The 24,893-nt window shown below is 42.6% G+C and overlaps 2 protein-coding genes across 3 annotated transcripts in view; one reads left to right on the top strand and one right to left on the bottom strand.

The window, feature by feature from the left end:
* LOC115106496 (gamma-tubulin complex component 2-like) overlaps window positions 1-5,215 on the bottom strand; it is a 14,406-nt gene extending 9,191 nt beyond the window's left edge. Inside the window, exons 1-6 of one of the 2 annotated variants that reach the window (XM_065007954.1) lie at window positions 5,179-5,215; window positions 3,277-3,434; window positions 3,060-3,188; window positions 2,775-2,951; window positions 2,366-2,528; window positions 545-752 (exon numbers count right to left, since the gene is read on the bottom strand). In XM_065007954.1, coding sequence (XP_064864026.1) covers window positions 545-752; window positions 2,366-2,528; window positions 2,775-2,951; window positions 3,060-3,188; window positions 3,277-3,434; window positions 5,179-5,200 — 857 coding nt within the window. In that variant the 5' untranslated portion in view covers window positions 5,201-5,215. Of the gene's footprint in view, window positions 1-544; window positions 753-2,365; window positions 2,529-2,774; window positions 2,952-3,059; window positions 3,189-3,276; window positions 3,435-3,995; window positions 4,102-5,178 lie in introns of those variants that run through there. The other variant, XM_029629290.2, reaches the window with a different exon arrangement.
* kctd2 (potassium channel tetramerization domain containing 2) lies at window positions 4,262-24,893 on the top strand. The gene is made up of 6 exons (XM_029629291.2): window positions 4,262-4,885; window positions 5,161-5,269; window positions 5,426-5,517; window positions 5,805-5,900; window positions 6,068-6,193; window positions 20,119-24,893. The coding sequence occupies exons 1-6, from the start codon at window positions 4,535-4,537 to the stop codon at window positions 20,146-20,148; spliced, it is 804 nt and encodes a 267-aa protein (XP_029485151.2). The 5' UTR covers window positions 4,262-4,534; the 3' UTR covers window positions 20,149-24,893.

Here is a 24,893-nt window from a genome sequence, read left to right as displayed (position 1 = left end):
TAAGGATCACAACTTGAGTCCCGCAGAAACAAAACAAAGTTAAGTATCTAGACTGAGTGTACAAATCATTAGGAACACCGGCTCTTTCCATGACAGACTGACCAGGTGAATCCAGGTGAAAGCTATGATCCCTTACCGATGTCACTTGTTAAATCCACTTCAAAATCACTGTAGATGAAGGGGAGGAGACAGGTTAAAGAAGGCTTTTTAATCCTTGAGAGGGTGGTAGTAGGTGCCAGTCGCACCAGTTTGTGTCAAGCACTGCAACTCTGCTGGGTTTTTCACACTCAACAGTTTCCTGTGTGTATCAAGAATGCTTCACCACCCAAAGGACATCCAGCCAACTTGACACAACTGTGGGAAGCATTAGTCAACATGGGCCAGCATCCCTGTGGAATGCTTTTGACACCTTGTAGAGTCCGTGCCCTGATGAATTGAGGCTGTTCCGAGTGCAAAGGGGGGGGGGGGGGGTGTAATTCAATATTAGGAAAGGCCTTAATGTTTTGTACACTCAGTGTATATTTCCTTGTTAAAGTTCACTCACCGTGTTATAGTAGAGTAGTATGAGGCGACTGGTAGTATCCTGTTGACCAGCTCCTTGATGGACATGTCAAGGCTGGGGTCAATGATGAAGGAGCGGTTCTGCCTCCCGAGGACAGGCTGGGCTGTGATGTCTCTGCCATCCACACCGATCAGCACAAACAACAGATCATCAACCAAAGCCTGCTCCTGGGCTGGCAGGGGCATTGTACCTGATCATAAAACACCAAAGAGATTTGAGGTACATTTTCACACATTTCCTTATTGCATTCGCTACATAAAAATGAGCAGTCGCTGCCTTCAGAAAGTATTCACACCCCTTGACTTTTTCCACATTTTGTTATCGTGCAGCCTGAATTTAAAAAGGATTAAATAGAGATTTTGTGTCACCGGCCTACACACAATACCCCATCATGTCAAAGTGGAATGTTGTTTTTAGAAATTGTTACAAATGTATTAAAAACAAATAGCTGAAATGTGTTGAGTCAATAAGTATTCAACATCTTCGTTAAGGCAAACCTATATAAGTTTAGGAGTAAAAATGGATTAAAACAAGTCATATAAAAAGTTGCATTGGATCACTCTTTGTGCAATAGTGTTTAACATGATTTTTGAATGACTACCTCATCTCCGTACCCTACACACAGAGATGATTGAATATCCCTATTAGCATGGTGAAGTTATTAATTACACTTTGGATGGTTTATCAATACACCCAGTTACTACAAAGATACAGGCGTCCTTCCTAACTCAGTTGGCGTTGAGGAAGGAAACCGCTCAGGGATTTCACCATGAGACCAATGGTGACTTTAAAACCGATACAGAGTTTATGGCTGTGATAGGAGATTACTGAGGATGGATCAACAACATTGTAGTTACTCCGCAATACTAACCTAATTGACATCGTGAAAATAAGGAAGCCTGTACAGAATACAAATATTCCAAAACTTGAATCCTGTTTGCAACAAGGCACTAAAGTAATACTGCAAAAAATGTGGCAAAGCAATTCACTTTATGTCCTGAATATAAGTGTTATGTTTGGGGAAAATCCTATACAACACATTACTGAGTACCACTCTCCATATTTTCAAGCAGAGTAGTTGCTGCATTATGTTATGGGTAAGCTTTTAATCGTTAAGGACGGGGGAGTTTGAGGATAAAAAAGAAATGGAATGGAGCTAAGCACAGGCAATATCTTAAAAGAAAACCTGATTCCGTCTGCTTTCCACCAGACACTGGGAGATGAATTCACCTTTCAGCAGGACAATGACCTAAAACACAAGGCCAATTATACACTGGAGTTGCTTACCAAGAAGACAGTGAATGTTCCTGAGTGGACAAGTTACAGTTTTGACTGAAATCTGCTATAAAATCTATGACAAGACATGAAAATGGTTGTCAAGCAATGATCAATTTGACAGAGCTTGAAGAATTTGTAAAATAATAAATGTGCAAATATTGTACAATCCAGGTGTGCAAAGCTCTTAGAGACTTACCCAGAAAGACTCACAGCTGTAATCGCTGCCACAGGTGATTCTAACATGTATTGACTCAGGGGTGTAAATACTTATGGAAATTTGATATTTCTATATTTAATATTCAATAAATTAGCAAACATTTCTAAAAACCTTTTTCACTTTGTCATTTTGGGGGTATTGTGTGTAGATAGGTGAGAAAAATAATACATTTGATCAATTTAGAATTCCGGCTGTAAAAACAAAATGTGGAATAAGTCCGGGGTAATGAATACTTTCTGAAGGCACTGTATGCACAAACTTCATGAAATCTATCAAAATGTGTCAGACATATGAAGATCAATTCATACCAACAGCCACTGCTGGGTCTCCTCCTGCTGGTGTGGCACCGGTGATGAAGTCCCCAATCAGAGCAGGCCGGTCATACACCCAGTTTGGAAACACTGGGTTGGGCTGAGTGGGGTTCTTTTTGTTGTGTCTGTCCCTCAGCATCTTTCGTGTGACTTCAGCCGACTGTACAGATGGAGAACAAGTAGTAGAACTTACAGATGTATTCAACTTTAGCCTTTTCAAAACTATTTGGTCCGGCCCACTTGAAGTAGTCATACGCGGTGGGCCAGGAGTTTTGTTTCTGACTACATGACTTCACCAGGAAACACTCCAGACCCTACTTTACAACTATGTAACAGACTATAAAAAGGGCCAGAAAATATCCTGTCCCTAATTATAAGTAACCTTTAAAATGATGTGAGTACACACCTGGGGCACGTTGGAGCTGGCAGTGACGTTTCCCAACTTCTTGCGCAGCTCTTCCAGTTCCTGCATTGACATCTTGGTGCTGGTTGGAGGGATAGCAAAGGTTGTGCTTGTACTTGATGTCACATTACCAGTTGCTTCAGACCTTTCTTTGGCATTCTGTTGCAGACATTGGAGCGTCTGGAATATATTAAAACACAACACATTGTTATTGGGACATAATACTGTACTGTAAATTAAACAGTGTAGGAATTGTCAGCATCTGAGTAACATATGCAAAATGATTACCTCTTTGTCCTCGCTAAGCTTTGATAGGAGGTAGACCAGTGGGTCCAGGTTGCGGACATTTTTTGACTTGAGCTCATCATATTTCCTTAGGAAGTCCTCTGGCGTCTTTGAATACTCTACTATTTTGACCTGAGAATGAAAGTTGAATTAGTCAAGGCTATTGGTAGAAAGAGCATAAACCTTTACAAAATTGGCAAATAATTTCCCCATCAATCACCTTTGCACTGTGTGCAGACACTGTTGTGGTGACATATGGTGTCCTGTTCTTCTGCAGTAAATCAATATACACTTCTGCTCCATCACCTCCTCGCACATGAAGCAGACTGAGCAGCTCGTTGACGTCATGATGTATCCGAAACTCACTCATGGCTAAGGCTGTTGAAATGAGAAAGGTCAATAACTAAATAATCCATCCTCTGTCAACTCTAACATCTTATCAGATTAATAATGACATGATGGCAGTTAAAAAGCATGCAAATGTATAAATGAATGTGGCCGATTGCTATCTATCAATATGTCCCTCCCCTCCACCCTCGTATTGATGTTACAGCTTCTCTGGCTACATAGGGACACAACTGATGATGCTTTAGATTCTAGTGGCTGCCCTTTCTGGCTTTAGTATAACGAATTGCTAGCTAGTTAGCCTTTTCCCCGAGAACATTATTAAACTATTTCCTTAATTAGCTAGTTATGAAGCTAGCTTTGAAGGTCTTCAAATTGACCCAATTTGGTCGAGCTTAGATAGCTAACTAACTAGCCAACCACTTTTAGCAAGCACGTTAGCTAAACTACTAGAGTAGGGTCTGAAAATAGAGCTTGCTAGTGAACATTTTAGCTACCTGGTTAGCTATATAAACTGAATCTTGAAATGTATTATCTGGAAACACTTAGCGAGTAAAGGATGATTAAAAACATGAACAATTGATAGCACATTACCTGAAGCCTCTGTTGACTAACAAGCAGTTACCGCCAACTGTCTGGCAACACAACATGTACTGTTTCAGATCTTTCATAATAAATGTTTTTAGATTAAAATAATTTAATAAAGTGCTTAATATAAGGAGACTTACAACATCAACAGAGAACACATATTTCATTTAAATACTAACTATAGTATGACTGAAAATAACATTTATATTTAAACAATGAACTCTTATTTTGGAGGGGGAAAACGAAATAGCGGAAGTATACAGTAATGACGTTCCAACCCGGAAGAATTGTCCTCTTCTGATTAACGTTTGAATAAACAAGAATGGCCAATTTGTTTTAGGAAAACATTGCAAGCGATGTTGCTAAAAAATATCGTATATTTCAACTAAGAAATATAGATGTCTTGGAAGGCATGGACATGAACGAATGTGTGTAACAACGCCCTAATGTCAGCCACCTTGTTGGATAAAAAGAACCCCGTTGTGTTCACGAATCGGTAGGAATTATTGTTACCCTGCAGTGTGGTTGTTTTTGACGAAGGAAATATGGCTGAATTGCACGTTGTGGAGCAGAGTGGTACTAGCACTATAGAACAAACCGAGCACCGTGATGTCCGAGGCTCTGTTCGGCTGGCTTCGTCCAGTCTCATGGTTCCGCCGCGGAGTAGCTTGCCCACCAGTCCCGGGGTATCGAGTACTAGCAGAGTGGTGTTTGGGTTTCCAATGAGAAGCAACCCCAGTTCCCCGTCAGAGCCAGCAGAGAAACCCGGATCCCGCTGGGTTCGCCTCAATGTTGGTGGAACCTGCTTTGTCACAACCAAACAGACATTGTGCAGGGACCCCAAATCGTTCCTGTACCGATTGTGTCAAGAAGATCCGGATTTGGACTCTGATAAGGTAACAATCTATCATAACCGTTATATCATAAATCAAGGTGCATCAATGTACCATTCATAATGCATTGCCACTGTGAAGATCGTGCATGAGATTACACCCATCACCTTATTAAGCTAAAATGTTCGAAAATTGTAACACTCAAAGTCTACTGCTCAGCCATTTGATAGTAATGTATGATTTGATCTGCATGTGAAGAAGCACCAGAAAAACATTTATCTGACACTAATGGCAGGCATACAATGGGCTTTTTTTCCAAACTTTTATAAATATCTTAGGATGAGACCGGTGCATACCTGATTGACAGAGATCCCACATACTTTGGCCCCATTCTGAATTACCTGCGGCATGGGAAACTGATCATGGACAAGAACCTAGCAGAAGAAGGTAAGACTGTCCAAATAATAGTTTAAAACAATTGTCAAATACAATCCTGATCACACACCGTGCTTTTATTTAGAAGCAATGGGATTCTGCAGATGTGTGATACAGGCCCTTTCCTTATTAGTATCATGCGACTAAACTATTGGTTGGCTGTCTCAGGTGTCCTTGAGGAGGCGGAGTTCTACAATATTGCGTCATTGGTGAGGCTGGTAAAGGAGAGGATACGGGACAACGAGAACAGGACATCTCAGGTATGCCAGTGAAAGGCAGACAGGATGAATGGAAAAGGCCTTAGTCTGTGATGGAGGATGGCATTGATGCTGTGAAATAACACATGCTAAGCCAAACACTAACATTTCAGAGGATGAATGTGTTTACAAGTCTGTGTTTGTGTGTATACTGGCACACGCACACACACACACCACTTACTGTTCCAAAGCAAAACACCTACCCGCCAATTAACCCTAATGTACTCTGGTAGACACATGTCACTGTGTGGAAACAGGGGCTTTTATTGTAGTATCTGTTTTTCTCTCAGGGCCCAGTGAAACATGTGTACCGGGTGCTGCAGTGCCAAGAGGAGGAGCTCACCCAGATGGTGTCCACCATGTCAGACGGCTGGAAGTTTGAGCAGGTGGGCCTAGTAGTCGTCATGTAACACTTATCTTTAAATCCATAGGTCGTGGGTGGTAAATCTGGTAATGTCCATACCTTTTTCCAGTGCCTTAAAATGTTCTTGTGAAGTTGACTTTTTAAGCTAATTTACAATCTCGCTCACCCTTTCCCCATCTCCCCTCACAGCTCATAAGCATCGGCTCGTCCTACAACTATGGCAACGAGGACCAGGCTGAATTCCTGTGTGTGGTTTCCCGGGAGCTCAACAACTCCACTAACGGCATTGTCATCGAGCCCACTGAGAAGGCCAAGGTGAGATCAGCTGCTGAGAGAGTGTCTGTGAGTCATGTGTTAGGCATGAAGTCAGAAGATTCTCACGTGTAGGGATAGTTCACTGCGACATCAAAGTTTGTCAGGCATTTTCAGACTTCAAAAATGGTGTAATGTATAGATGAGGCCTCGTCCCACGTCATCGGTTGTGTAGATTGAGCATCACTGTTTTTTTTAACCCTAAGTTAATGGAAATGATAGGCACTGAATATTTTGAAATCAGCCGGTGCCTAATCTCGGAAACCCAGAGCTAAAATATTGCGTAATTACGTCAGATGCTCGATCGAGTTCGAAAAAGATACTAGAAAGAGGAGCGGAAGCAGAGCAGTAGCTGCATCCCCCTCTGCCTGCTAGTTGTGGGCAAGTTTATGTGCCAATTGTCCCCTCCCCTTCTTAAAAAGAAAAAAAATGCAAACCTCTGTGAGATTGTGATTTTTTTTTTTCTCCCCCGAATGATCAGTGACGGAAAAATCTGTGCATTGTCGTTCGATGTCCTTTCAGCAAGACACGACACCCGTCATCTCAGAGATTGTTCTGAAACAGATAAGATGAGCATTGCAGAAACATTATTTTGTTGCAATATAATTTGATATCGGAGGAATTGCACCCAAATTGGCCATTTTTTATTTATTTATATAATATTAAATTAATGATAGTATCTAATTTGGACCAAACTTTTTTTTCTAACAATGAGTAAGACATGAGGAATCCAACAAGTTGTCAAAAGCCATCCACAGACCACCCACATCCCACGCCAATCCCACCCCTACAAGTATATACTACAGTATCAGTTCTCTGTTTGACATGTAGTATGATGCTACGGATCAGAGTATTGTTTCTTCATCCTATATAATGTATTCTCCGTGAATTTGTTGATGTTTCTTTCCCCTGTTCAGAGCAATGTGTGATTTAAGTTGTTTATGTCCCATCCAACATCATGATGTTAGGTGTTCTGAACACTAGATGGTTCTGTTCCTGCTATTAGGTTATTGTTAAAGGGATAGTTCACCCAAATTACAAATTTGGTTTTCTTACCCTGTAAGCAGTCTATGGATCAGGTATGACAGCAACCTATGCTTTGGTTTGCAGGTGACGCACACTCACTCACACAATAGACACACATAAGCTATCACACATACTCACGCACACACACAGAGAGCCAATGCTGCTGTCACATGTTATAGAGACATTGAACCACTGGACTCTTCCTGTTACACACTATCAGGTTCTAATTCTCAGAGTAAAACACAACGGACACTATGACAGCTCAAACCCAAGTTTATTCTTCCCAGAGGATCAATACAGCTGCATTAGAAGATGACATATTCACACAAGCACTGATATTTAAGACTTCCTCCTGAGTCTCCTCCTACACATCTGAACCGCCAATGCATCTCTGTTGCGAGACAGAACCTTAGTGATATCTGTTCTTCCTCACTTCATCTGACCTGACCTCTGCCCCAAAGTGCTCACTCCTCCCCAACTCACGGCTGTCATGGTGCCTGGTACCAGACTGTATCTCTTCTCCTCCCAGAGGATCCTTCCCATTGGATCCCTGATGGCTAACAATATCATATCCTGACATAATGTAAACGTTATACATTACCCTCTCTCCTTCAGTGACATAAGTATATTTCATATTCTCCAGAACCCAACAACACTGTGTATTAAAATGCTGTATCCCCAACATAGCTCATTCTAATATTTCTACTATTGTACATTTTATTTTATTTACAGTGTTTATACACCCCACATGTTTATGTACTGAATTCTTGCGATAGCTCACTCTCATATATTTTTATTTTTTTATTTCACCTTTATTTAACCAGGTAGGCTAGTTGAGAACAGGTTCTCATTTGCAACTGCGACCTGGCCAAGATAAAGCATAGCAGTGTGAACAGACAACACAGAGTTACACATGGAGTAAACAATTAACAAGTCAATAACACAGTAGAGAAAGAAGGGGAGTCTATATACAATGTGTGCAAATGGCATGAGGAGGTAGGCGAATAATTACAATATTGCAGATTAACACTGGAGTGATAAATGATCAGATGATCATGTACAGGTAGAGATATTGGTGTGCAAAAGAGCAGAAAAGTAAAAAAATAAAAACTGTGGGGATGAGGTAGGTGAAAATGGGTGGGCTATTTACCAATAGATTATGTACAGCTGCAGCGATCGGTTAGCTGCTCAGATAGCTGATGTTTGAAGTTGGTGAGGGAGATAAAAGTCTCCAACTTCAGCGATTTTTGCAATTCGTTCCAGTCACAGGCAGCAGAGTACTGGAACGAAAGGCGGCCGAATGAGGTGTTGTCTTTAGGGATGATCAATGAGATACACCTGCTGGAGCGCGTGCTACGGATGGGTGTTGCCATCGTGACCAGTGAGCTGAGATAAGGCGGAGCTTTGCCTAGCATGGCCTTGTAGATGACCTGAAGCCAGTGGGTCTGGCGACGAATATGTAGCGAGGGCCAGCCGACTAGAGCATACAAGTCGCAGTGGTGGGTAGTATAAGGTGCTTTAGTGACAAAACGGATGGCACTGTGATAAACTGCATCCAGTTTGCTGAGAAGAGTGTTGGAAGCAATTTTGTAGATGACATCGCCGAAGTCGAGGATCGGTAGGATAGTCAGTTTTACTAGGGTAAGCTTGGCAGCGTGAGTGAAGGAGGCTTTGTTGCGGAATAGAAAGCCGACTCTTGATTTGATTTTCGATTGGAGATGTTTGATATGGGTCTGGAAGCAGAGTTTGCAGTCTAGCCAGACACCTAGGTACTTATAGTTGTCCACATTCAAGGTCGGAACCATCCAGTGTGGTGATGCTAGTCGGGCAAGCGGGTGCAGGCAGCGATCGGTTGAAAAGCATGCATTTGGTTTTACTAGCGTTTAAGAGCAGTTGGAGGCCACGGAAGGAGTGTTGTATGGCATTGAAGCTCGATTGGAGGTTAGATAGCACAGTGTCCAATGACGGGCCGAAAGTGTATAGAATGTTGTCGTCTGCGTAGAGGTGGATCAGGGAATCGCCCGCAGCAAGAGCAACATCATTGATATACACAGAGAAAAGAGTCGGCCCGAGAATTGAACCCTGTGGCACCCCCATAGAGACTGCCAGAGGACCGGACAACATGCCCTCCGATTTGACACACTGAACTCTGTCTACAAAGTAATTGGTGAACCAGGCAAGGCAGTCATCCGAAAAACCGAGGCTACTGAGTCTGCCGATAAGAATATGGTGATTGACAGAGTCGAAAGCCTTGGCAAGGTCGATGAAGACGGCTGCACAGTACTGTCTTTTATCGATGGCGGTTATGATGTCGTTTAGTACCTTGAGTGTGGCTGAGGTGTACCCGTGACCGGCTCGGAAACCAGATTGCATAGCGGAGAAGGTACGGTGGGATTCGAGATGGTCAGTGACCTGTTTGTTGACTTGGCTTTCGAAGACCTTAGATAGGCAGGTCAGAATGGATATAGGTCTGTAACAGTTTGGGTCCAGGGTGTCTCCCCCTTTGAAGAGGGGGATGACTGCGGCAGCTTTCCAATCCTTGGGGATCTCAGACGATATGAAAGAGAGGTTGAACAGGCTGGTAATAGGGGTTGCGACAATGGCGGCGGATAGTTTCAGAAATAGAGGGTCCAGATTGTCAAGCCCAGCTGATTTATACGGGTCCAGGTTTTGCAGCTCTTTCAGAACATCTGCTATCTGGATTTGGGTAAAGGAGAACCTGGAGAGGCTTGGGCGAGGAGCTGCGGGGGGCCGGAGCTGTTGGCCGAGGTAGGAGTAGCCAGGCGGAAGGCATGGCCAGCCGTTGAGAAATGCTTGTTGAAGTTTTCGATAATCATGGATTTGTCGGTGGTGACCGTGTTCCCTAGCCTCAGTGCAGTGGGCAGCTGGGAGGAGGTGCTCTTGTTCTCCATGGACTTCACAGTGTCCCAGAACTTTTTGGAGTTGGAGCTACAGGATGCAAACTTCTGCCTGAAGAAGCTGGCCTTAGCTTTCCTGACTGACTGCGTGTATTGGTTCCTGACTTCCCTGAACAGTTGCATATCGCGGGGACTGTTCGATGCTATTGCAGTCCGCCACAGGATGTTTTTGTGCTGGTCGAGGGCAGTCAGGTCTGGAGTGAACCAAGGGCTGTATCTGTTCTTAGTTCTGCATTTTTGAACGGAGCATGCTTATCTAATATGGTGAGGAAGTTACTCTTAAAGAATGACCAGGCATCCTCAACTGACGGGATGAGGTCAATGTCCTTCCAGGATACCCGGGCCAGGTCGATTAGAAAGGCCTGCTCACAGAAGTGTTTTAGGGAGCGTTTGACAGTGATGAGGGGTGGTCGTTTGACTGCGGCACCGTAGCGGATACAGGCAATGAGGCAGTGGTCGCTGAGATCCTGGTTGAAGACAGCGGAGGTGTATTTGGAGGGCCAGTTGGTCAGGATGACGTCTATGAGGGTGCCCTTGCTTACAGAGTTAGGGTTGTACCTGGTGGGTTCCTTGATGATTTGTGTGAGATTGAGGGCATCTAGCTTAGATTGTAGGACTGCCGGGGTGTTAAGCATATCCCAGTTTAGGTCACCTAACAGAACAAAAGCTAGATGAAGCTAGATGGGGGGCAATCAATTCACAAATGGTGTCCAGGGCACAGCTGGGAGCTGAGGGGGGTCGGTAGCAGGCGGCAACAGTGAGAGACTTATTTCTGGAGAGAGTAATTTTCAGAATTAGTAGTTCGAACTGTTTGGGTATGGACCTGGAAAGTATGACATTACTTTGCAGGCTATCTCTGCAGTAGACTGCGACTCCTCCCCCTTTGGCAGTTCTATCTTGACGGAAGATGTTATAGTTGGGAATGGAAATCTCTGAATTTTTGGTGGCCTTCCTGAGCCAGGATTCAGACACGGCAAGGACATCAGGGTTAGCAGAGTGTGCTAAAGCAGTGAGTAAAACAAACTTAGGGAGGAGGCTTCTAATGTTGACATGCATGAAACCAAGGCTTTTTCGATCACAGAAGTCAACAAATGAGGGTGCCTGGGGACATGCAGGGCCTGGGTTTACCTCCACATCACCCGCGGAACAGAGAAGGAGTAGTATGAGGGTGCGGCTAAGGGCTATCAAAACTGGTCGCCTAGAGCGTTGGGGACAGAGAATAAGAGGAGCAGGTTTCTGGGCATGGTAGAATATATTCAGGGCATAATGCACAGACAGGGGTATGGTGGGGTACGGTGGAGGTAAGCCCAGGCACTGGGTGACGATGAGAGAGGTTTTATCTCTGGACATGCTGGTTGTAATGGGTGAGGTCGCATGTGTGGGAGGTGGGACAAAGGAGGTATCAGGGGTCTGAGGAATGGGACTAGGGGCTCCATTGTGAACTAAAACAATGATAACTAACCTGAGCAACAGTATACAAGGCATATTGACATTTGAGAGAGACATACAGCGAGGCATACAGTAAACACAGGTGTTGAATTGGGAAAGCTAGCTAAAACAGTGGGTGAGACAACAGCTAATCAGCTAGCATAACAGCAGGTGAGATGACATTGACTAGGCAACTCGGCCGACAGATAAAACAAACAAGCAGAATGGAGTACCGTGATTAATGGACAGTCCAGCGTGCATCAGCTATGTAGCCAAGTGATCAGAGTCCAGGGGGCAGCGGTGGATGGGGCAGGGGGGGCTGGGCTGGCGAGTGTTATCCAGGTTAAGAAAACTAACAATGACTAAATAGCTTGTAGCTAGCTAGCTGGTTAGCTTCTGGAGGTTCTTGAGTGTGTTCTAAAAAGAAAGATAATAGCGATTCCGTATCACATTGGGTGAGGCAGGTTTCCGGAAGGTATAAACAATTTTTTTTTTAAATGGGGAAGAGAGAGAGTACATATGGGCCACTGCGTTTTTGGGACGCGGCGATGCAGACGGTTAGCAGGCCTGTGCTAACAAGCTAACAGATTAGCAGGCCGGGGTAAACAAGGTAGTAGTTAGCGGACCTGGGCTAAACAAGCTAGCAGTTAGCATGCCGAACTAGCAAGCAAGGAGATAGCGAGGGCTAGAGAGTTAGCCTTTGGAGGACGTCGCGATGGGGTGAGTCTGTTTATTCCTCTTCATGCAGTGATATCGATAGACCGGTCGTAGTCAAGGTATTGTAGCCCAGGAGTATGCTACCTGGGTGGAAACGCTAGCCAGGAGTAATCAACCAGGGTTGCTGTTTAGCTCGATAGCTAGTTGCGAAGATCCAGCTGAAGAATGTTCCGTTTGTGGTGGGAATCCGGGGGTACATTTTTTTTTTTTTTTTTTAAATAGGTCCGTTATGCTCTGGTTAGCGTCGCGTTGTTCAAACTGGCGAGAGCTTTCCGAGCTAAAGGTTAGTTGATGACCGGTTAGCTGAAGACCGCTAGCATAGCTGGTAGTTAGCTGGCTAGCTTCAGTTGAGGGGGTCCGGTTCCGAAGTAAATATAACTACTTTAGGAAAAGTAGCTACATTGGCGGGTTGCAGAAGAGTATTTGGAAGCTTAGGTTTAGCAAAATGTTTTTAAAGATATGCGAAGAAAAAAAATATAAAAAATATCGAAAACGAAAAAGAGACGATATCTACAGAGAGACGAGACGATATCTACTGCAATGCATATCATTCTTAGTATATCTTGTGTAAATTCTCCCGGTATACATATGTATAGATTGCATTTTGATTACTACTACAATGCTATTTGGGTGATTAATTGGATTTGTCCCGCCGTTCTCGATTTGTTATTTATTTTATATATATACACTACATGACCAAAAGTATGTGGACACCTGCTTGTCCACATACTTTTCATTCCAATTTCATTCTCATTCCAAAATCATGGGCATTAATATGGAGTTGGTCCCCCTTCTGAGTGACTCAGTGGTCACTCAGTGCTAGCTGTGTCACTAGAGATCCTGGTTCAATTCCAGGCTCTGTCGCAGCTGGCCGCGACCGAGAGACCCATGGGGGGTGCACAATTGGCCCAGCGTCGTCCGGATTAGGGGAGGGTTTGGCCAGCAGGGATGTTCTTGTCCCATTGCGCTCCAGCGACTCCTGTGGTGGGCCGGGCGCAGTGCCTGCTGACACGGTCGCTAGGTGTACGGCGTTTCCTCCGACACATTGGTGCGGATGGGTTAAGTTGGTGTTGTGTGAAGAAGCAGTGCGGCTTGGCTGGCTTGTGTTTCAGAGGACACACGGCTCTCGACCTTTGCATCTCCCGAGTCTGTACGGGTGTTGTAGCGACGGGAGAGGCCGTACGGTGTTTTTAGCGACGGGAGAGGCCGTATGGGTGTTTTTAGCGACGGGAGAGTCCGTACGGGTGTTGTAGCGACGGGAGAGGCCGTACGGTGTTTTTAGCGACGGGAGAGGCCGTATGGGTGTTTTTAGCGACGGGAGAGTCCGTACGGGTGTTGCGGCGACGGGAGAGTCCGTACGGGAGTTGCAGCAATGAGACAAGACTGTAACTACCACTTGGATCCCACGAAATTGGGGAGAAAAAAATAACAAACAATCGTCTAGAATGTCATTGTATGCTGTAGCATTAAGATTTCCCTTCACTGGAACTAAGAAGCCTAGCCCAAACTGGATGTCGGCCGATTATGATTTTAACGCCGATATCGATTATTGGAGGACCAAAAAAGTTATTTTGACTTAATATAATTCATCAATAAAATGAATTTAGCCTCAAATAAATAATGAAACATATTCAATTTGGTTTAAATCATGCAAAAACAAAGTGTTGGAGAAAAAAGTAAAAGTGCAATATGTGCCGTGTAAGAAAGCTAACGTTTAAGTTCCTTGCTCAGAACATGAGAACATATGAAACCTGGTGGTTCCTTTTAACATGAGTCTTCAATATTCCCAGGTAGGAAGTTTTAGGTAGTTATTATAGGAATCATAGGACTATTTCTCTCTATACCATTTGTATTTCATTAACCTTTGACTATTGGATGTTCTTATAGGCACTTTAGTATTGCCAGTGTAACAGTATAGCGTCCGTCCTTCTCCTCGCTCCTACCTGGGCTCGAACCAGGAACACATCGACAGCCAGCCTCAGCAGCATTACCCATCGCTCCACAAAAGCCGCGGCGCTTGCATGGGAAAGGGGAACAACCACTCAAGACTCAGAGTGAGTGATGTTTGAAACGCTATTAGCGGGCACCCCGCTAACTAGCTAGCCATTTCACATCGGTTACACCAGCCTAATCTCGGGAGTTGATAGGCTTGAAGTCATAAACAGCTCAATGCTTGAAGCATTGCGAAGTGCTGCTGGCAAAATACACAAAATTGCTGTTTGAATGAATGCTTACGAGCCTGCTCTGCCTATCACCGCTCAGACTGCTCTATCAAATCATAGTCTTAATTCTAACATAATAACACAGAAATACGAGCCTTAGATCATTAATATGGTCGAATCCGGAAACTATCATCTCGAAAACAAAATGTTTATTCTTTCAGTGAAATACGGAACCGTTCTGTATTTTATCTAACGGGTGGCATCCATAAGTCTAAATATTCCTGTTACATTGCACAACCTTCAATGTTATGTCATAATTACGTACAATTCTGGCAAATTAGGCGGCCCAAACTGTTGCATATACACTGACTCTGCGTGCAATGAACGCAAGAGAAGTGACACAATTTCACCTGGTTAATATTGCCTGCTAACCTGAATTTCTTTTAGCTAAATATGCAGGTTTAAAAAAATATACTCCTGTGTATTGATTTTAAGAAAGGCATTGATGTTTATGGTTAGGTACACATTGGAGCAACGATACGCACCTCATCGATTATATGCAACGCAGGACACGCTAGATAACTACACATGGTTGCTGATATTACTAGTTTAACTAGTGATTATGATTGATTGTTTTTTATAAGATAAGTTTAATGCTAGCTAGCAACTTACCTTGGCTTACTCCAAGGCAGGCTCCTCGTGGAGTGCAATGTAATCAGGTGGTTAGAGCGTTGGACTAGTTAACTGTAAGGTTGCAAGATTGAATCCCCCGAGCTGACAAGGTAAAAATCTGTCGTTCTGCCCCTGAACAAGGCAGTTGTTCACTGTTCCTAGGCCGTCATTGAAAATAAGAATGTGTTCTTAACTGACTTGCCTAGTTAAATGAAGATTAAATAAAGGTGTAAAAAAATACCGATTTCCATTTGTTATGAAAACCTGAAATCGGCCATTCCGATTAATCGGTCGACCTCTAGCCCAAACCATGAAAAACAACCCCAGACCATTATTCCTCCTCCACCAAACTTTACAGTTGGCACTATGCATTCAGGCAGGTAGTGTTCTGGCATCTGCCAAACCCCGATTCATCTGTCAGACTGCCAGATGGTAAAGCGTGATTCATCCCTCCAGAGAACGCATTTCCACTGCTCCAGAGTCTAATGGAGGCGAGCTTTACCCCACTCCAGCTGTCGCTTGGCATTGCGCATAGTGAACTTAGGATTGTGTGCGGCTGCTCGGCTATGGAAACCCACTTCATGAAGCTCCAGACGAACAGTTATTGTGCTGACGTTGCAGTTTGGAACTCGGTAGTGAGTGTTGCAACCAAGGACAGATGATTTTTACACGCTACTTGCTTCGGCAGTCCCATTCTGTGAGCTTGTTGGCCTACCACTTCACAGCTGAGCCGTTGTTGCTCCTAGACATTTCTATTTCATAATAACAGAACTTACAATTGACTGGGGCAACTCTAGCAGGGCAAAAATGTCATGAACTGATGTGTTGGAAAGGTGGCATCCTATGACGGTGCCACATTGAAAGTCACTGAGCTCTTCAGTAAGGCCATTTTACTTCCAATGTTTGTCTATGGAGATTGCATGGCTGTGTGCTCTATTTTATACACCTGTCAGCAACGGGTGTGGATGAAATAGCCGAATCCACTAATTTGAAGAGATGCCCACATACTTTTGTGTATATATACAGTACCAGTCAAAAGTTTCAACACACCTATTCAGTCAAGACTTTTTCTTAATTTTTACTATTTTCTACAGTGTAGAATAATAATGAAGACATCAAAACTATGTCTTCACTAGTGGAGCACCTGATAACATCTTTTTGATTAGGATCTGTTTCACTGTTTGAAGGATCTGCATTTGTAAGTGCCATTGCATTGAGCACAGCCATTACACTTATAGTTTGCATTCGGTAACACGAGCATTCGTGAGGTATTTAAACACACAGATTCTGCTTCGGCCCATTCAGTGCTTTCAGGGTGTATTCACGGTCATAGTGACACATCTGAAGATAATACTTCAATGTACAGTACCGGTCAAACATTTGGACACACTTACTCAGTCGAGGGTTTTTCTTTATTTGTACTATTTTCTACATTGTAGAATAATAGTGAAGACATCACAACTATGAAATAACACATTTGGAACCCTGTAGCAATCAAAATAGTGTTAAACAAATCTAAATATATTTGTGATTCTTCAAAGTATCCACCCTTTGCCTTGATGACAGCTTTGCACACTCTTGGCATTCTGTCAACCAGCTTCATGAGGAATGCTTTTCCAACCGTCTTGAAGGAGTTCCTATATATGTTGAACACTTGTTGGCTGCTTTTCCTTCACTCTGCGGTCCAACTCATCCCAAACCATCTCAATTGGGTTGAGATCGGGTGGTTGTGGAGGCCAGGTCATCTGATGCAGCACTCCCATCACCCTCCTTCCTGGTCAAATAGCCCTTAAACAGCCTGGAGGTGTGTTGTGTCATTGTCCTGTTGAAAAACAAATGATGATCCCACTAAGCTCAAACCAGATGGGATGGCGTATAGCTGCAGAATGCTGTGGTAGCCATGCTGGTTAAGTGTGCCTTGAATTCTAAATAAATGACTGACCGTGTCACCAGCAAAGCACCATCACACCTCCTTATCCATGCTTCACGGTTGGAACCACACATGCGGAGATCATTCGTTCACCTACTCTGCATCTCCCAAAGAGATGTGGTTGGAACCAAAAATCTCAAATTTGGACTGATCAGACCAAAGGACAGGTTTCCACTGGTCTAATGTCCATTGCTTGTGTTTCTTGGCCCAAGCAAGTCTCTTCTTATTGGTGTCCTTTAGTAGTGGTTTCTTTGCAGCGATTCGACCATGAAGGCCTGATTCACATAGTTTCCTCTGAACAGTTGATGCTGAGATGTGTCTGTTACTTGTACTCTGTGAAGCATTTATTTTGGCTGCAATTTCTGTGGCTGGTAACTCTAAAAATCAAATCTAATTTTATTTGTCACATACCCATGGTTAGCAGATGTTAATGCGAGTGTAACGAAATGCTTGTGCTTCTAGCTCCGACAGTGCAGTAATATCTAACAATAATATCTAACAGTAATATCTAACAAGTAATCTAACAATTCCCCAACAACTACCTAATACACACAAATCTAAAGGGGTGAATGAGAATATGTACATGTAAGTGTATGGTGTAATAGATGGTATAAAATACACTATATACATGTGATGAGTATTGTAAGATATGTAAACATTTTTAAAGTGGCATTATTTAGAGTGGCATTGTACAAAGTGACTAGTGATCCATTTATTAAAGTGGCCAGTGATTGGGTCTCAATGTAGGCAGCAGCCTCCCTGAGTTTGTGATTGCTGTTTAGCAGTCTGATGGCCTTGAAGATGGAAGCTTTTTTTCAGTCTCGGTCCCAGCTTTGATATACCTGTACTGACCTTGTCTTCTGGACGGTAGTGATGTGAACAGGCAGTGGCTCAGGTGGTTGATGTCCTTGATGATCTTCCTGTGACATTGGGTGCTGTAGGTGTCATGGAGGGCAGGTAGTTTTCCCCCGTTGATGCGTTGTGCAGACCGCACCACCCTCTGGAGAGCCTTGCAGTTGTGGGCTGTGCAGTTGCCGTACCAGGCTGGGATACAGCCTGACAGGATGGTCTCGATTGTGCATCTGTAAAAGTTTGTCAGGGTTTTGTGTGACAAGCCAAATGTCTTCAGCCTCCTGAGGTTAAAGAGGCGCTGTTGCGCCTTCTACACCACACTGTCTGTGTAAGTGGACCATTTCAGTTTGTCTGTGATGTGTACGCCGAGGAACTTAAAGCTGTCCACCTTCTCCACTGCTGTCCCTTCGAAGTGGCTAGGGGGGTGCTCCCTCAGCTGTTTCCTGAAGTCCATGATCATCTCCTTTGTTTTGTTGACGTTGAGTGAGAGGTTGTTTTCCTGACACTACACCTGCCCTCACCTTCTCCCTGTAGGCTGTGTCGTTGTTGATAATCAAGCCCACTACTGTTGTCGTCTGCAAACTTGATGATTGAGTTGGAGGCGTGCATGGCCACTCAGTCATGGGTGAACAGGGAGTACAGGATGAATGAACTTATCCTCTGCAGCAGAGGAAACTCTAGGTCTTCCTTTGCTATGGTGGTCCTCATGAGAGCCAGTTTCACTTCATTTCACTTCACCAATTTGGCCTATTTTGTGTATGTCCATTACATGAAATCCAAATAAAAATCCATTTAAATTACAGGTTGCAATGCAACAAAATATGAAAAACGCCAAGGGGGATACTTTTGCAATCTTCTGTATACCAACCCTGCCTTGTCACAACCGATTGTCTCAACGGCATTAAGAAAGATAAATTCCACAAATTAACTTTTAACAAGGCACTCCTGTTAATTGAAATGCATTCCAGGTGACTACCTCATGAAGCTGGTTGAGAGAATGACAAGTGTGCAAAGCTGTCATCAAGGCAAAGGGTGGCTACTTTGAAGAATCTAAAATATTTTGGGGTTTGTTTAATACTTTTTTTGGTTACTACATGATTCCATATCTGTTATTTCATATTTTTTACGTCTTCACTATTATTCTACAATGTAGAAAATAGTAAAAAAAAATAAAGAATAACCCCTGAATGAGTAGGTGTGTCCAAACTTATATATATTTATTATTTGTACTTGTTTGACATTTTACTGCATTGTTAGTAGCTAGTAATATAAGCATTTCGCTTCACCCACTACAACACATGCTAAACTGTGTACGCAACCAATACATTTTGGTTTGATTTAGATTTTTGTTTCCCTTTACACTGTTTGAAATACTAACTTTTTTTCCCTAGGTAAACAAAACCAAAACATAATTTGGGTGAACTATCTCTTTAACAATGGGGAGGGAGGGATTCTTTAAAAAAATTATCACCTAATTAGGAGGAACAACACCATCTAGTGGTCAGAACCTGGTCATATCAGGATGTAGGATGGGGCATAAACCCAACAACTTCAATGACTAATTTCTCAGAACGTGGTACAAAAATATCACCGTATTCACTAAGAATACATTACACAAGATGAACAAACAATACTCAGAGCCGCAGCTCCATACTACTTGTCAAACTGATACTGTATACTCATTGTTGGGGTCAGATTGGCGTGAGGTGTATGGGGGTCTGCGGGTTGCTTTAGACCATTTTCTTGGATTCCTCATGTCTACCCCAATGTAGGAAAAACGTTCGGTTTAAATCGGATGTTAGGTACTATATTTAATTTGATATGATTCCTATAAATTTAAAATGGCCAATTTTGGGTGCAATCAGTTGGCTTAATTTCTCAGAGATCAAACAGGTTTTTGTCTTTGAACAGACTATAAGACTGTAAAAACACTGTAAAAACACCAGCAACTCAGCTCCAAGTGATTATAATTTGGGAAAGCTGTTCCAAAGTATTCCCAAGCATAAGAGAGAGAGATGCGATCGTATACAAATGTAAGCAAGGTTTGAAATAGTTTTATTTCAATATTATATATGTTTGGACTTCTTGCGATCAATTTGCTGTCAACAACATATTTGTCCTCATGATCCGGCCCCCTGACCATCCTCTCAAGAAAGAATCAGCCAGCGGATGAATCTAGTTGATGATCCCTGATCTAGACGGATGCATTTTCTCTCCTTACAGATCCTCCAGGAGAGAGGTTCACGGATGTGATGAGACTCCCAGGCCTGAGCTCACCCTGCTCAGCTCATGTGACATTCCCTGATGTCCCCTGCACCACCTCAGCCACGGTCCAAACCTTCACCTGTTTCACCTCCTCCTCCTCTGGGTGTGCCTTTCCACAGTGGGGGGTTCCCATCCCCCTCCCCTACAGTGCTGCAACATAACCCCATCGTCATTTCTTATTCTCAGTTATATTCATGAACATTTTGAGGGATTCTGAAGAGATGGCAATAGAGTATTATTAAATGCAATACCTGTTGTCATAAATTGGCTTTTGAAGATTTGGGTTTTGCCCCTGATCATAATCCCCATCTTGTCTATAGTACCTCCACACAGAGCTAAATCATTGTCACCTTCCACATTCAGGTGATCACACAGTTAGTGGGGAGCCCTTTCCTTGTCTGTCCGGCTATGTCGATTTGGCGGAAATCTGTGATAATCTCCTCAGGACTTTCAAAGGACGAAAAAAAACACACAAAAAAGGAAAACAAAAAATCTACTGACTGTGACCCGCCCCACCTACAACCTTGAATATCCACCATCTCCACAGCTGGAGCTCCAAGACCGTTCATAGTCGCTTTAGAGGCTGATGGCGGAGAGGTGGGGCTAAGGACAGTGAAGCCACCAGAATCTTCTACAGCCCTCAAATTCAAATTTGGACCTCAATCTGGACCCCCCCCCATTCTTCCCCCTCTAATCAGGGACAGATTTAAACTTGGGACATGAGGTGGGTGCGATTTTAATGATCAGGTAGAACAGAAAACCAGCAGTAGTATGGACCTTGTAGGGTAAGATTTGAATACCCCTGTTCTACAGCATCTCTTTTGGTCATCTTGTGCAGTCAGTCCTGCTCTCACACAAACTCTTTCATAATAAAACTAGAGGATAGTGGGGAGGAACAGACCTTTGTCTAACAGAGGCTCCACCCCACACCGTGGTTCATCAGTGACTTTCACTGCTGAGTGCTGAGCATCCATCACACTGAGCATCCATTTTTCTTTTTGGCTCGGGTCAAAGTCCTTTGTCACCGGGAGGGCACATCTTTTTTTTTTTTTTTTTTTTTTCCTTTTTTTTGCAGCCGTGCTAGTGATGTTTCAGTGCAAAAGAAAACACACAACTTAAAAGACTAAACCACACACATGTACACAATTGTCAGGCATGTGAGGAATATAAATCTATATATAATGAAATTATATGGAGAAAATGAATGCAAATGATTAATATTTGTCATATTTTTGTGTAGTATGGTGAGTTTATTCCATTGGGGGAGGACGTATCACTCCTCTCGGTGTTTCCCCCATTGACAAAGGTGTACGTCTGTGTATGCAGTGCCTCTCTGCTATACGTCAATGATTGGAAATATGATCAACGACCCAGAGTTTTTCAATGACACAACTTCTAAGCAGATTTTTCTGTTCCTTTATAACCCTTTCAAACGATCCTTATTTCTCGCAGCTCTGTGTTCTCTTTGCATATCTTACAATTGTAATGGGAGATAAGAGACGGGTTACTGAAAAGCTGTGATGGCATGTGTCCAGTACAGTGTGCCTGTTGGACCTGTGATCTTCTGTAATCTGCCTAGCCTTGTTTCATTTTCATGCCAATTATCACTCACTGTGCATTTGCCTGCTACACACCTTAGCGTATGTTCAGTTAACAGCTTTGCTTTACATTTTGCAGTATGCACTGTTTTGTAACTCTAGAGTATGCGGAAATGAATATTTGAAATGCATACTCTGGAATTGTTTATAGAGTAGGTATACCCACAGGAACATTGGGTATTGAAATTGCCGCATGGATGGGACATTTCAGCTTTTTGAGTTGTAACGTTGGGGGAAAATAAGGAAATTAGACTTTGTTTCTCAACCAGTGTTACATCTCTCTGTGCCAACCAGCAGTGATGGGTACAAGCTTGTCTGGAGTATACTTCTCTTATACGCATATCATTGTCCCAGGAGTAAATCCTGGTATTACCCCTATTTGTACTACATTCTGTCAATTTGACTGTGTACTTAAAATAAGTACCCCGTAGGTGATCAATGTCACATAATCTGTACACCTTTTTCCTGTGTATAGTGAATATTTGGTGCAATTATGTTATATCGGCATGTGTAAGAATGTGTTCAACTTAAAAACCACACCCCAAAATAATTACCTGTGCTGTCGTTATGCTCCTTGACTTTTTTTTGTGTGACTTTTTTTTTCCCCCCTTGGGAGTGTATGTTGTGCAATTCTACTACTAAACTGGGACAGAACTGCAGTCGCACACAGACTGTGCTGCTGGAAGAATGACTGACTCTCTGATAGAGGCTCTTTTCCCCTCTTTTGGCCTTTTTCAAAGCCCCTGGGGGTTGTTCTCTTTCCCTTTGTCTGTCTGTGTCCAGTGTTGTGCCTTTTGACCTGTGTTGTGCACAGTTGTTGCCCCCCCTCTGGCTTTTGAGGCTCCTCTCGCATTGGAAATGAAACGCTACGAGGCACCGAGGGACCCGTGTGGCGTGGTTCCTCTGTTGGTTCGATCTCCCGTTATTAGTCAGTGAGAGAAACTCCCTGGAATAGACCTTGACCGAGTCTATTCTTCCGTCATGACTAGGTCCTGTTTGTTTACGTACAGTGCAGATGATCAGGCTTAACTCCTTTTTCTTTTGTGCCAATACTTTTTAACCAAGCCCCCCTCTGTTGACACCTGTTGACCCCTGTACATTAGCTCCTGAACCATTTCTGTTAGTTAGTCGCTGCATTCCTTTGTTTTCTTTCCTGTCATAAATGTGTGTAGACTGTAGTTGCAGTTGGCCTTGTAAGTTTACCCCACAACCAGCTGAGAGGCAGAGAACAGGAGACAGTGGTTGTAGTTGTGATTTTATCTCAGTAAAAGGGTCCTTCCACCAAGTCGGTGCCTTTTGAGATGTGTAACTTGGTGAAACAATAACATTTGATTTCACCTCATTTTTACATTCTGTCATAAAGAGCCCGTTTTCTCATCTTTAATTGTTTTTTTAATGCCTATATTAAGTGCCAAATAAAGTAACAGGGTTGACGATTTCATCTTAAATCAGCCATAACTCCACTTGTGACAGGGGAAATTGAAAGTTGTGTGCAACAGGGAGGGGCAATTGGAACGCAAGCTTCACAAAAAAACATAATTGTTAAAACACTTCTAACCTGTGTATCTATGGTAACTCAGTTTTCCACAACAAAACACCAGGAAATGCAGATTAGAAACAGCTGACCTGATTTTTACACAATGATTTGACTATTTGATGTTCAATGGTTATTTTGAAAAAACATTTTTTTAAAGGAATAGTTTCACCATATCAAAATGAGATCAGTTTACATAACAGGCTTGAATTTCAAATGTATTTTCCTTAAAATTAATCACTAATCATATGAAATAATAAACTTCAGAAATTGATTTGTCAAAGCAACAAAATAACTAGGGCTTTACAATGATGGTGAAAACTTGGATCTTCCTGGAAGTCAAAAGGTGCATGGTTGGACATGTCCATTGCTGAATTTTGCCCTTTTAATAAGTCTTTATTCATATTTTTTTAAATATTGAATTCTCCATGTGGTCTATATTAAAGGGCACATCAAGCATTTAAAATTCAATATTGGTTGGTGCACAATTTCACTTAAAATATCAAAGGGACGCAAAAGGCACTCATTTCGTGGAACGAACCAAAAGCCAACAGTGCACTTTTCTTTCGGGAAAATGGCAAGACATGTTTATTTGTCTTTCTCTCTTGAATTGCATGTTTAAGGCAACTTATGCTGTCTGTTTTGATCCCATGACAATTACACTGACAGAACTTTTTGCTGTTGTTGATGTATGCATTCACTTTGAAGCACTTATTTTTCACTCCAGTGAACCCAAATTTCTCCTTTGACATTTACTTGTTTCCTTTTATACTTGCAGATTGGTTCATCCAATTTTGAAATTGAACTTTGTGCTTGGATACAAACGATCATTGCAAAAAAAAAGTGTTTTCCCCTATCACGGCACTATTCCGATATTTGTGCTATTTGAACAAATCTGCAAAAACACATGCAGTGTACTAGAGGATACGATGTTGTGTACTGGAGTTTGTCGGACGTCTGTGTTAATGCAAACTGTATATGGCGCATGGTTGGAGAGCAGAGGGAGGCATGGCTGTAGTAGGTGTACATTTCTTGTGTGGAACAGTGAGTCTGCAACTAGAAGTATTCTCTAATCATGTTTTGTTTCTGTTGTTTTTGTGTCATGTCAATTTAACAGTTGCTAAAAAAACAAACAAATAACTAGTTTAAAGTGAACCTCACTAAATTAACAGACTCTTTTGTCTATTGAAAACTGAACACGTCTGCAGACCACAACCTTGGATTTAGTATTGACTCAAAGTCCACACGCAAAATGAAGAGAGGATCATTTTAATCCGGGCTCCTTCTACCATAGTTAATCTGTAACATCTGCATGTGTTTATACGCATACATATTTGTACACACATTTTAGATGTACTGAAAACTTAAAATATTTTGAGTGTATTAATTTATCAACAATATTCATGTCATGTGACTATTGTCAATGGAGACTGTGGAGAACTATTTTGAAGCTGAAACAACATTTTGTCTGAATTTCCTTTCCCTTTTATTTATTTTATATTTTGGAATTTTGTCTACCAATGCCGTTTCTTTTCAATTGAATAATTTTAACAAAATCCAGTCTGGTTTTTAATTATAAAATGTGTCTCTGTGTTTCAAAA

This window comes from Oncorhynchus nerka, linkage group LG23 (genome assembly GCF_034236695.1).
Source record: "Oncorhynchus nerka isolate Pitt River linkage group LG23, Oner_Uvic_2.0, whole genome shotgun sequence".
NCBI classification, from domain to species: domain Eukaryota; kingdom Metazoa; phylum Chordata; class Actinopteri; order Salmoniformes; family Salmonidae; genus Oncorhynchus; species Oncorhynchus nerka.
Note: the sequence above shows the minus strand (reverse complement) of the source record. Positions and strands in the feature narration are given on the sequence as shown.

Bases quoted from the DNA above. Each gene is read 5' to 3' on its own strand.
- kctd2 (XM_029629291.2), top strand. From the start codon at position 4,535: ATGGCTGAATTGCACGTTGTGGAGCAGAGTGGTACTAGCACTATAGAA. The intron at 4,886-5,160 runs GTAACAATCTAT...TAAATATCTTAG, and splicing joins CGGATTTGGACTCTGATAAG to GATGAGACCGGTGCATACCT. The intron at 5,270-5,425 runs GTAAGACTGTCC...TGGCTGTCTCAG, and splicing joins CAAGAACCTAGCAGAAGAAG to GTGTCCTTGAGGAGGCGGAG.